At 42.7% G+C, this 13,682-nt stretch overlaps 1 protein-coding gene across 3 annotated transcripts; it reads left to right on the top strand.

Moving 5' to 3' along the window:
- The first annotated feature begins 2,509 nt into the window (after positions 1-2,509).
- Positions 2,510-10,327, top strand: PRLHR (prolactin releasing hormone receptor). 3 transcript variants are annotated; one of them, XR_005257477.1, is made up of 4 exons: positions 2,510-2,653; positions 2,820-4,028; positions 7,909-7,959; positions 9,023-10,327. XR_005257477.1 is itself a non-coding variant. In XM_038141537.1 (3 exons), the coding sequence occupies exon 2, from the start codon at positions 2,952-2,954 to the stop codon at positions 3,984-3,986; it is 1,035 nt and encodes a 344-aa protein (XP_037997465.1). In that variant the 5' UTR covers positions 2,510-2,653; positions 2,766-2,951; the 3' UTR covers positions 3,987-4,028; positions 9,023-10,327. The 3 variants fall into 3 exon arrangements, 1 of the variants encoding a protein (XP_037997465.1); XR_005257476.1 differs by having other exon boundaries at positions 2,766-4,028; XM_038141537.1 differs by lacking the exon at positions 7,909-7,959 and having other exon boundaries at positions 2,766-4,028.
- The last annotated feature ends 3,355 nt before the right edge of the window (positions 10,328-13,682 follow it).

Genomic DNA, 13,682 nt, shown 5'->3' with positions numbered 1-13,682 from the left:
TGAGGAAATTCTGCATGTGAAAAGGACTCATAGTCCGTTCAGGAAGGACTCTCTCAGATAGCCTTGGAAATTCTAAACAAAATTAATATTTGCAGTTTTAGAAGGAGAAAAGATTATTTCCTTGGGATAAATTGCTGGAATACTTTTTCTATTCAAGCCCTTATTAAATATTATCTTTCCAGACCTTGACTGTGGCATACAGCAGAACTGAAGACATTTTCTGCCTGAAGCCAAAACAAACAGAAAATCACTAAGAGAAATAGGTGGGAGCCTTCAAACAAAAGGTGTATCAGTTACTGGTTTCGGAGGTGAAGAAAATAAATTTAAAGACAAGGGAAAATGCAGGAACATTGCCTGCTACAGCTTAAAATAAAAGAATGTGTAAGGTTGGTTTTGTGATCTGAGTGTTAAGGTGACCTTGAAGGCTTCTTGAGATGATACTGTGTTTGATTTTTCTCACAGAGCGCAGAATTAACCTTTTTCTCATAGGAATACAATGAGGATATTTACAGGATCTACTCTGCAGCTCTTGGGAATTAAACAAAAAATTCACTTAGTTAAAAATGAAATTTTCAATTATTTTGTTTGCAATTATATTATTGTGAGGCTTCTTTCCTTGTGCAAGGCTTGTCATTCCAGGAGGATGTGGGCAGTATGAAGGGATGTGGGCAGTATGAAAGCGTGTTACATATGCCCCCCCTTAATTTTTTCTATGTTTTGGATTCTATAAGGGGCCATGTACAAAGCCTTCTGCAATCCTACTTTAAACCAGGCCATGCTTTTCTCCCCCATTAAATGGAGCAATTGAATTGATGGGTTTTAGGATTTCTGTAGCATGCTGCTTATCACCAAGCAGTGTGGTTGCACTGGGTGGTGACAGCAGTAGGAATTTCCTATATCCTTGCCTCTTTGCAACCTCTCCCCTCAGGTCCCTCTCCTATTCTGGATTTGGGTATGTGGAGATAAACAAGTACTGAATTCACCTGGGCCCCATGTGGCTCAGAGAGGTGAGGTTGGACTCTGAAGTGGGCTATAACATCCCATTTATAGTCTGGGTCATGGCTAGGTGACTATAGCCATGCAGTGAAGGATGCCACTCCTGAGCAATGGGACTACATGCTTGTTCTCCCCTCAGGCTGGAATTACAGCCATATTCCAGTCCATGGTGTAATCTAGCCCTGGTTGCAGCAGCACAGAGCCAGCTCTCGCCATGCTTGAACTTCCCATCCTTCACAAGCAGAATGTCTCTGATCTAACAAGGGCTACACAACATTAACTTCTGTTTTAGGATTAGAGAAAGGAGTAGGACAAAAAAATGAAGTCTATTTAGGCTTCTGATTTATGTCAAATGACATCAAATCAAAAGAATATGGTTCTGCCCATAGCCTCCCAGAAAATAATGGGTTAATATTTCCTTAGTCTGACTAGGACATAAACGGTCATTTAAAATTGTGTCTAAATCCCCTGAGTGCCTTGCAGAACCTAACAAATCTAACAATAGTCTCTGCTCTGAAGCATTCAGAAGTTAGCCTGTTCCATGGATATTTTTTATTTTCTCTAGCTGGTACAAATGGATGCAGTGGATTTTCACTGTATTTCACCAGATGAGATCCTGGTCCTGGGTTGAAATGGAGATGAGTTAAGGGAGAATCAGAAAAATAGATAAGAACTGGATAGGGATGTCGAATTAAATGCTTGGTAAGCACTTATCCTGATTTTTCTGCTTTCTAATATCTGAACCAAGCAAAACAACTATAGATTGTTTTGCAGACTGGTTGGCACTTGTCTGGTATAGAAGAGTTTAACAAATTTAATGCAAGAATGAAGAAACACCCCAAATATTTTTGGATAGCTGAAATACTAGTAGAAGTTTGCTGTAGTTCTCTGTAGGTAAACCCTTACATCTAACTTATTTGGATGCTAATATTTCCTTTGAGATGCTCACACATGTTTGTTTACTTTTAAAGATGTGTAAACCCTACTGAAAATAGCCACAGTAGGTGAGTAAACATTGTAGCACCAGTGGAAAATAAATTTAAGTAAAATAAGATCCTTTGTGCTGCAAGCTAAATGCACATTTCTAATCCTAACTTCATTCACAGGTACACAGCTGAGACCCTCTAGTGGCATAAACACTTATTTACCTTCAGCATGTGATTAAAATTCTATTTTACCGTCACATTATAGCAACAAAATTACAGGTAGTATTTTTGGACACTCTGGGGGCTCTGGAAAAGCTAATCTAGGATTAGATACTGTGCAGGTTCATGTTAATGAAAGTAAATTGATTTTTAGATGTGAGGGGCAATTATAGATGCACTGGAAGGAGAGGGAAATTTTTGAAAGGATATTCTAGAACTAATTGCTATCAGTAAAAAGCACACAAAGACCAACGTAATACCCAGGGCAGCCAATGGGGATAAAAGCTTATACATAAATCTGTCATGACCTAGTAGTGAAGACTGTTTAAAAACAGTGATCTCCACTTAGCTTGTAAATGCACATCGCCCTCTTTCTCACTCATATATTCTCTCTCTCTCTCTCTCTCTCTGACACACACACACATACACGCTCCTGGATTTGCAGAAGACAGACATCTAGGGCACTTCTTGGCATCCACAGGAAGATCATATGGGATTAAAAACCCCCAGCAGTAAGTACTCACTGCATTAAATGTTTATTAAGTGGCATGCTGTCAAAAGCTAGATTTAATAGCAAATACAGTAGGACTTTAATGGAAATTGGTTGTGTTTGATTTTTCTTAGGATTTGCCGAAAGCTGCCTCTCGAGGGTTACAAGTTCACCTTTTGCATTTCCAGCTGCTTGTTTACTATCCATGTGGCAACCTCTGGACAGCCAGTGATCCATTCATTATCCCCACTGATTGAGCGCAGGAGCAGCGCAGCGCTAACTACTTCACTCAGCTGACGGCAGGCAACAGAAGGAGGAAAATGATGAATTCGGACAATTTAACCTCCCAAAGCTTCCTCTCTGCAATTCACAGAAACACCAGCAATTTATTCTCAGGGCTCCAGTTTGTTCAGTCCTTCAAGCCACTCATCATCCCCTGCTACTCGCTGGTGGTTTTTATTGGTGTCATCGGGAATTACCTTCTCATCTATGTCATCTGCAAGACAAAAAAAATGCACAACGTCACCAACTTTCTGGTAGGCAATCTGGCTTTCTCAGACATGCTCATGTGTGCCACCTGTGTGCCCCTGACCCTGGCCTATGCCTTTGAGCCCCGGGGATGGGTTTACGGGCGCTTCATGTGCTACTTTGTTTTCCTGATGCAACCTGTCACGGTGTTTGTGTCTGTCTTCACCCTGACTGTCATAGCTGTGGACAGGTACTGTGCCACAGTGTACCCGTTCCGCAGGAGGCTCACCATCCCCATCTGTGCTTACATCCTGGCTGCTATTTGGCTGCTGAGCTGCACTTTGGCTGCCCCAGCCTTGGTGCACACCTACCACGCAGAGTTCCCAGAGCTGGACTTCTCCATTTGCGAGGAGTTTTGGTTCCACATGAAAAGAGATCGCTTGGCTTATGCCTACAGCACCCTCATCATCACCTATGTATTGCCTTTGGCTGTCATCTCCCTGTCCTACCTGAGGATCTCAGTCAAGCTGAAGAACCGTGTAGTCCCAGGCAACGTCACCCAGGGCCAAGCTGAGTGGGACCGTGCCAGGAGGAGAAAGACTTTTCGCTTGCTGGTCTTAGTGGTGGCAGCCTTTGGAGTCTGTTGGCTGCCCCTGCACATCTTCAATATGATAAAGGACATCGACATCAGCTTGATTGACAAGCAGTACTTCAACTTCATCCAGCTGCTGTGCCACTGGTTTGCAATGATGTCTGCTTGTACCAATGCCTTCCTCTATGCCTGGCTCCACGACAGCTTCAGGGGAGAGCTGAAAAAAATGTTTGCCTGGAGGAAGAAGAAAATTGGACCCGCTACAAACTGCATTATGGCCAGTGTGGTGCTGTAAATGAGAGCTGGTGGGAGTGCACCTCCTTTGTACATGAACATTGTAAGTCCTTTCCGCTTTTAATTAGTCCTCATTCCTGACATTTGCCCTTAGGGCTCAATTATAACAACGCAAGTCCCATGTGCACCTCCACTTCTAATGGAGAATGGCAGGCAGATGTCATGCCTCAAAAATATCTTTATTGCTTTAATTGGAGTTAGAAGCCAAGGAGATGTAAGCACAGTAAGATGCAAGGATCCTTTCTGTCTGTGTTGGATATTACTGTCAGTACAGACATGGGTTTTGGGGACAAAGAGAAGTAAGGATGAATAGGAAACCGAAATATCTCAAAGAGGGAGTGTTTTGGATTGGGTAAAAATTAAATCTGTGTGTCTACCCAGAGTCCATTCCTTAGCACAGGCTCTAGGCAGAGGACTCACAGCACTCCTGCAGTCCTTTTTGGGTTAGGGCCATTTCCTCACACAGTCCCAGTTCGCTGACCCTACTGCAAGTCAGCTGCATTGTCCTCACAGCCTTGTGGGCGCCGAGATGAATTCCATCATTCCTTGAGGAGCTGATTTGGACATGTGGCAATGCTGCCATCAGCTTTGATCTCCAGAGAGAGCCAGAGGCTTTGGCATTGCCCTTCTGGAGGTGGCCCAAGAGACAGAAGGCTGAAGGGGCCATGGATATTGTGCCAAGCATGAGCATTGCATGGCCAGTCGAAGAAAGAGCTGCCAAACACAGGGGAGGGGCAGGCACTCTCCTTTGGAGGAGTCTTTTGTGAAGAAACAATTTCCTTTGACATTCACCTTTCAAAGGGAGTTAGAAGCTATAATCAGCCTAATGGTTTCTAGTTTCTTCCTCCCTGAAAATATCTGATATAACAGTTAAGTGCAGAGGACAGAGTTCTGAGAGGCTTCTTCCAGCCTGCTCAGCTGCAATCTGGGATAGCATGAGAAACTTCCTGGCACTGAACTGCCATCAGCTAAAAAATCAGCACAATCCAGGGGCAGCTCTGGCCATGGTCAGCAAGGGCATCTCTCTGACCATACCTGCACATGGCCAGAGACTTCTCTGCTGGGGGCAGTGCAAATGGACAGGAGGGGAGGGGGAAGAGAGAGAATGGCTGTTTTAGATTGTAAATGTAATCCTACAGTGAATCTGTGAAAATCATTTTGCTCATCGTGTTTCAGTAAAATTATTCTGATTAAAAAATCCCCCAGATTCATATGAACACTCTGGGAAAAGTGCTGGGAAAATATTTGAAGTCCCATTTCACAAAGTTGCTACAATTTCAAGTTGTTCTACTGCTGGTAATGAGGACATTAAAAGCTGATTACAGAGGCACTGAATGAAGAAGGTCCATGTAAATTGGGTATTACTTGCATTCACTCTGTGATTATGTGTGCCTGCCTTTCTTACTTCTATTTAAAGATTTGAGTGACCTTCTGAAGAATGTTTTGCTTTTGCTGAATTTCAGGAAATGGTTTTTCCTTGAAGCTCAATATAGTAAGTTATTGGAATAACTATTCACTTTGAAAAGGCAAAAAGCCCACTTCCAAACAAACCAACCTAATTTTAAAAGCTTTTTGATCTCATTTTCAGGACTCTTTAAAAGAGTACAGAGAGCAGGACACCAAGAGAGCACTGAAACAACAGCACAAAAGGCAGCTTCAAATAACAAAAAATCCTGATTTTTAGATATTTTTCTTCTGTGAAATGAAGTAAATTCAAACTGCTAATTTTTCAGTTTGTAAAGATCAATTAACATTGAGGTGGCTCACAATGTCTACAACCTCCTGCACTAAATACAGACAGTGGTGTCACCCAGAGGGATCCAAAGCCCAGTGGAGTCTTCCCAGACTTCTAAACCACAGCAGTCCTGGGATCTTTTCCTCCTTACACATTATATTTTTTCCCTCATTTGACATCACTGCAGTTTGACTTATTCATGTTCTCTCGAACAATAATGACTGGAGATGGTGACTGCCAAGAGCTGCATGAAGCAAACAAGGATTTCTCTCTCTATTTGCTTTCCTTGAGACAGAAATGAAGGGCAGCTCAGTGCACAGACTGTTCCCACTGTGACAAATGCAATCTCACTTCAGGCTGCCTCTGGAGCTGCTCTTAGAACAGTGCCAAGGTCTGGCAGCTCCTGGAGATGCCCAGCACAGCTGGCACTCTCATCTAAGTGCTGGTTTAACCTGTACATGCCCTGATTCCATCAGGATGGGAATTTGCAGCAGAAAGCCTGCCCTTGTTTCAGGCCCTCCTTACAAGCAGTTTTTCAGATGCACCTTGAAAAGATCTGCATTCCCCAGCTGTGGGCTCCTGAAGCTCCTTCTCTCTCCTCTACCTCACCCTTGGTCCACCTCAGTGTCCTGTAATGCCATTTTCTGGGCTTTCCCTGCACAAAGGAGGTCCAGTCCTGAGCTTGAGGTCTGGGGGTGGCATAGGGCAGAGAACAAAGCACAGCCACATTCACTGAGCCTCAGTTCTGTTAACTGAGCCCCAAGAATCTCTGCCCAATTTAATTATTGTTTTGATATCCAGAGTAATAAACAATAATAAGATTTAGAGGCATGTTGATGCACTTCTGTAATCCAGTTATTCAAATAAATATATTGAAAGCTGTCATGTGAAACGTGTTTGCTAATCTCCACTCCTCTCCAGGGAACTGCTGCAGCTCTTGGAAGGACCAGGGCTCATCACTGAGGCATTTTTGGTGTATATTTTTTTATTTCAATTTAAGAAATCATGGCATGCTTTCATTTTGTAGAGTAGCTCGGCTCAAAACGTGATAAACCTATAAACTACACTAGTGCTTGATCAAACATAAACTACTCCCTGCAGTAAAGAGTGGGGCTGGCATTAAAAGGCAATGGACTCATGAAACACATAGAAAAGTAAGCCAGTGTTTGATCAGGAATTAGATTAGAAAGTGACCCAAATTCACTAAAATTGAGATCAGCCAGCCAAAGGAAAACAATGAAACCTCAGTTAGGGTCAGGTAGAGTTGGTCTTTCCCCACCTCAGGGATATCTACTCAGAACAGTCACCAAATACTAATTTGTCTGTGCAATGCATTGCTTTAAATACATTTTCCTTGTTCTTGGCTAAAGAAAACTCATATTTTTATCACATTTGGGGAATGTCAGTTTATCTGGGGGGCAAAAGCAGCTCCTGCCATAAGGGCATCCCTCACAGGAGCAGGGTGAGCCTTTCACAGCTGATAGATGGACTGGGGAAAGCTGGTGGCTTTCATACCTGCTGGACAGCAGGTGCTCTGTACAGTTTTAATTGAGCAATTTTTCCTTGTTGAGATGTCAATGGTGAGTTGTAATTAGTTGTTTAAGGGGACATAAGCTGAAAATGGTACACCTGCATCTGGGGATAAAAAAAAAGTCAAAGAGAGAACTATGCAATGCATCAATCAATCTCCCCACCAGATGAGAAGAGGCTTGGGACAAAAACAACATGCTGGTGGTAAAGCCACTGCCATCTTGGCCATTTCTGCATGAAGAAATGTATTACAAACTTTTACCTTCAGCCCTTCCCTCCCACTGCTCACTAGCTTTTTCTTTTCTCAGGGAAAAAACCCAATCAATCACATGCCTCCTCCTTACCCTGGAGAAAAGGTTGCTCAAGGGTCAAAGCAAACATTTCTGCCTCATGGAAGGCATACAGAGAGGGAGAGCTTTCTAAAGGGAAAAGGGCTTCCTAAAATGAAGAATATCCTCTTCTCTCTTCTTTATACAAGAAACACGGGTTCTGAAGTGAACCAATTTGCTGTGAGGATTTTCAGCTGGCCTGGCCTGACTCTTGGAGCTCAGGCTTCAGTGTTTACCTCAAGTAAATACCTCTCCCCATGCTCAGTGACCACATTTTGGGTCACAACCATTACTAACTCTGATCCTTTGCTCCTGATTTCCCTCCACAGCAACAAGATGCTTCACTGAAAGTCCAGAGAGGAGCTGCAGATGCATCTGAGGTATCCACCCTATATTAACAGGACTTTTCCTTTGGAAATCATTTGCACAATCTCTGTCTCAAGAGCAGGTTTGAAGTCTATTCTTACTGTGTAGTGACATAACCAGTTGGGACAGGCTTCCCCAGGTTGATTTCAATAAAATTTTGTATTAGTTGTTTCTCTGCTCCCTGCTCTCCTAACTCTCCCCCAGGCTTTTGAAGCCATTATCAGCTACTCAGTGGAAGCAGGAGCCTCAAGGTTGTTGCCACTTGAAATTAGGAATATTGGCATTTCCTCATTGCTCCCTGGGGAAGAAAAATACATCTAAGTACTCACTCTTTAAGGAAACCACACAGGACTACACAGTGATTGGATAGTAGGAAAAAATTCTTCTCCAGATGGCTGGTCAGGCATTGGAACAGGCTGCCCAGGGCAATGGGGGACTCACCAGCCTTGGAGAGATTTAAAAGATGTGTAGATGAGGCACCTGGGGACACTTAGTGGTGGGTTTGGCTGTGCTGGGTTAACAGCTGGACTTGAGGTCTTAGTCCACAAGTGACTAAGGACTTGATCTTAGAGGTGTTTTCCAACCTAAATGATTCAGGGCTAACTACTTGATAGTCAGGCTGCCTCCCCGCAGGGCAAAAAGTGAGAGGTAAAGGGCACGAAGCTCAAGTTATGGTAGTTATGTTCCTTTAGGATCTATAAATTGACTCTCTTCACTAAGAAGCAGATGGGATTGACTTTCCCTTTCTACAGCTTGCTCTGTCAAATTAAGTCAATGAAGCTAGTAATCTATACAAATAATAAAGCACAAACTCAAGAGCTCCCCAATTCACGTCCCCAGTCCATTGGAAATCAATCTGAGATGACTACTACCTGTTTGAAGTTGACTAGGCTCTCCATCCTTTGTATCTTGTTTATGTTAATTATCACATTGTAACTTCCCGGTGGTTTTTTTTTTTTGTTTGTTTGTTTTTTTGTTTGGTTGGTTTTTGTTGGGTTTTGTTTGCTTGCTTGTTTGTTTTGTTTTGTTGGTTTTGTTGTTTGTTGTTTGTTTTTTGTTTTTTTCTAATTTCTGCAGGGAATATCCAGAAGGAGATGATGCCAAAAATCTCTACACCTACATTTCCTACAATTCCTACATTTCCATGAGGCACTGGAGCCAAGCAGCATCAAGAGGACTGCAAAGAGAAGCGTGCAGCTTTCAGCGTGGAGATGGGCTCTGCCTGTCCTGCTGAGCACAGCTCTGGGTCTCCAAAAAACATGCTGGAAAGGCAGCTGGTGGCTCACAGCAGTAGGAGTGGTTTGAATGTTGTGCTTTGGGAGAAGCTGGTGCTGGGTGTGGGCTGGGCAGCACCACCAGAAGGTGACTGCTCAGCCCAGGGCAGCTCTGCTCTGGGGAGGCTGATCAGCTCGAGGTGTTGTCTCACTTTCCAGAGCTTCCCAGCCACAGGGAGATGTGTTTGTTTACTCCAGCACACCCACAAGAGAGGTGAAAATGTGAGAGCAAACGACATGGGAGCCATGGTGCACTGTCCCAGGCTGCCACCACCCACAGCTCCACTTTGTGACCTGCTGTGCTTGGGAGTGGGAAGGAGAAGCAACAGCTTGTGCTGTGAACCAACCCCATCGTGGGCTCCTGGAGGCAGGGCAAGAAAGAAAGCAAAAAACCAAATTTCTGATCTTCAAGCTAACAATAACCAGCCAAAGGGTGAATCTGTAATCACCCAGAGGCTGTTCCTGTACCAATGTAGGAGCCACTCAAGCCTTCTGAGAGTGGGGTCCCTGACCTGTGGCATGTCAGCTCGGTGTATTTGCTTTCTGGTATCTTTCTTCCCTCCCCTCACCCCCTCAGTGCAACAGGGGCAAGCCAGGCAAAAGCAGGAACATTAGGGTGAGGCCCACATCCCATTTCTGTACAGTCCAGAGGCACAGGAGTTGAAGGCAGATGCACTTGTGACAGCGTTTTGTTCTTTTTAATAAAAGGAATTGAAAGGTTAGGGATGGAGTTACAAGGCAAATGTTCAACTAACCCATTCCTCAGCAACTGGAGGAAACTCTGGAAGAAGTAAGATGACAAAAAACATCATGTGCAAGAGCTAGCTATGAGCTAAATAACCAATATATAATACATACAAAGTGTTTCAAATAATTACATGACAAAATTATCACTCAGCTTTGGAATGATTTCCCCTCGATTACTGGATCATTTTAAAATTCAACATCTGTTGTTAATATGCACAGATTAAAAAAATAAAAATAAATTTGAAACCATCTGAAGCACTTGACAGCATATGGCAGACCTGTTTAATCTTAACAAGTCAATAATATTATCATTGTGAATCATTCCTTCATTAAAACATGTATTAATGTCTGCTGCATAAAATAATGTCTATTTGCAAAAGCCTTTTGTGCCACCGATGCAATTGTCACTTGTCACAGCTAATTCTAGATTGCTTTGATACTACCTCCTCTTGAAAAATTGTCACAGACTGAGGACAGAGGAAATGCAAATCATCACCTGTCAAAGTTCTGACAACAACACAGACAAAGTGAAGGGAAGATTTTGAAGACCTGTGTTTTGCTGTAGTGACAAAAATATGGGTTTCTTTGCTTTTAAGGCATTGTGGAAAGCACTGCTCCAAACAGTTCTTACCCCCCAAAAACCTTGTGTAGTGTCTGGCAAAATTTGCATTATTTCACAGTTCTTAATATTCTTTGCATATTGCTAAATGAAGAAACTATTCACATGAACAGCTTAATTCACAGCGTTGAAAATAGGGATAATTATGCAAGCAATTTCTCTTCCAGCTCTCACATGAAGTATTTAAAAACAGGGATGGAAGGTGGGTTTGGAGAAGGCTGGATTGACAGAATGGTTTTAAAATTTTTAACAGTTGTGAATGAAATCTAAATGAAGAGTGTCAGTACAACTTTCTAAATCTAAAGCTATTTACATTCAAATATTGAGAATCAATGAGGTGGATAAAAGGTAATGTGGAGCTACATTGAGTTTCACAATTCATCTATTTAAAAATAGTTGCCAAAATGGCAAACCCTACAGATTATTCTAAGCTACATTAGCAGAGAGAAAATAGAATACAAGGGCAGTTCCAACCTGTTTCCTGTTATACAATATTCCCAGGTTCCCTTTTGGGAATTAGAAAAGTTTGTTTTGGTCTCCCTCTAGATCAGAAGGCCTCAGGATGCTGCAGTTTCTCCCTCCACACATTTCGTACAGTTTCTAGGAAGAGGAAGAATTCCAGGTCTGAGGTATCTCCTCCCAACAGCTCGGGGAGATGTGGCACAAACCATGAGGCTGAGCACAAATACAAGTAATTATCATCCTAATACAGAGCTAAATCCAAACTCTGAATTTGAGCTAGTAGGTTTATCCAGCACCACCTCTTCACAAGAAATTAATACCAGCTACCCTTCAGCACTCAACATTAAAACATTTGATAAAGTGGCTGGGTCTTTATTCACCAAAGTATTCTCGTAAATTATTGCTTGTTTCCCTGGAACCTGTTAGTCAGCTGTTTTTTAACTAATTCTTTCCTCATCAGAGAAACAAAACTTGTTTTCCCTACCCCCAGCATCCCTTACATCCCATTTCCCAGCAGAACTCAACCTCTGATGAACATGGTGCCCTTCCACCACCATCAGTTGCCCCTCAGCCCAGCAGACAGAGCCTTTAAACACACACAGGACCCCCCCCCCCCCCGCCAAAAACTGACAGTGTTGCTGCAGGCTGGGGTGGATGGGAGTGCTTTAGAGAGGGTTCAGCTCATTAAGCAACAAGTTCCCAAGGCTGTGTCATCAGGAGATGCAATTACATGAAGCCAGGCAGAGCCCACATATGCAAGACAGTAATTAAAATAAGTATCTGATACTAATAAAGCAGCCAATTAAAACAGAGTAAAAATGTCTTTCCGAATCTGTTGGGAAAATAAATGCAGGAAAGAATTAATGACAATTGATTAAAAAATTGTGGGTGCATAAAGAATTTGACATTCCACTTATTCTAGATCTCTCATTTCTCTCCCATTTCTCCCTAAAATGCCGTCCACAGCTGTTGTGTTCTTTCTAAAAAAGTTTCAGAATTCATTCCCATGGATTTATTATCCCCTTTTTTTTTGTTCCAAGTGGGTCTCTTGCCCCTATTTCATCTATTTCCTCTTGCCCTGGCCATCTGAAACAGGCACGTCAGGACCACATCAGCTCCAGACCATGTCATGTGTCCCTGTTTGCAAACCTGGGATCTGCCTGAGCAAGGAGACAAATCTATACTAATTACTTTTCTCCCTTTTGAATGAGAAGGTAGCAAAGCTCATTCTGTGACTTTAGATGATGTCTATTGTTTTCCCCCTGTCCAGGCCAGGGCCCATTCATAAGGACAACTGAGTTTGTTCTGAGAGGATTTGCAGTTGAAAAATCCTTTTGACTTGTTGCCTTGTTGCCTTGTTTTCATTCATTGCTCACAAAGATTTGGTGCTTTCCAAGATTTTTCTGGCAGTTGAAGGTAAGCTGACTGATAGACAAATCCTTGATTAGTCTTTTCCTTCCATTCTTAGAAACTGAATACTTTTGCTCTTTTCTGGTCTTCTGAAGCTCAATTACACCCCGTGACTTCCCTGAGAGAACTCCAAGTGGTTCTGACATTAACCCTGCCATATTTTTCTGCAGTGTTTTGGGATGAGATGCATCAGGCTCAGGTAGTGTGAAACTTTCCAGTTCTCCAGTACCTCCTTGTGCATTTCCATGGAGGCAGTTATTCCAGTTAAAAGGGGGGCTACAGGCTCATCAACAAATACAAACTTAAAGCATGTTGGCACTATTCTGTTTAGTTTGCTTCACTCTGAGAATCCTGTATGTCTTTTAGTCAGTTGCAGTGGATTTGATATGCAGATGTTTTACCCATTTGAGTAATTAAAATGATTAAAACTCTCTTGAAATCCAATTTTTTGCAATTACACACTCAGCTTTTCTCCTCCTGGTTTTCAAATGAACAAATTTCCTTACACATTTCCAGGCTATTAACTATGGAGCCACAGATTCTGGCACTTGGGGCGTCTCAGATGGGGGTACCTCTTTAAACACCCTGAACTGCATCTGCTTGCTGTGCTGTGATGTACAGCAGTCCCTGATTCTGCCCTTGGTGAACTGTGAGCTCCCAGTGCTTGTGGAGTGATGGATGCTCTTCCACTGCCACCTCCTGGACACAACCAGGGGCACTTGAGAGATGTAGTAATAAAAACATTTAACGAACTTGAAAATATACTAAATCAAAGACAAAATATCTAGTTTTGACCACAAACTTTGACATTTTAGGTCTTTCACTCGACCTGACCCCAAAGCACAGCAGTGGGGGCTGCTGCAGAGACACCCTCAGCACCAAGAGATGACTGAACTCTTCTGAAGATTTGCCTATAAATTATAGATTTTAAACAGTGTTTAAGTATTCAGCTTGACACTTAAAAAAGAATATTCACAACTCACCACAAGTGGGGGGAAGGCTGAGGGGTGGGGGCTGCATAAACATGAACCACTCCCTTCATCTCACAGAGCCCAGGGAGGTCTCTGAAGACATCCCCCTCTGACTTGGCCGCCTGGCTCTAATGATGAGTTACTTTTAATTAAAACTGCTTTCAAAAGAAGATGCTTGATTAATGGCCTGGGAGACCTTGAAAATAGAGTCATTCCTGCAAGAGGAAGGTAATTAACTTTTTTAATCAGTAGGG

This window comes from Motacilla alba, chromosome 6 (genome assembly GCF_015832195.1).
Source record: "Motacilla alba alba isolate MOTALB_02 chromosome 6, Motacilla_alba_V1.0_pri, whole genome shotgun sequence".
Classification (NCBI taxonomy): Eukaryota; Metazoa; Chordata; class Aves; order Passeriformes; family Motacillidae; genus Motacilla; species Motacilla alba.
The sequence above is the reverse complement of the archived record's forward strand: the minus strand, read 5'-3'. Positions and strand labels throughout refer to the sequence as shown.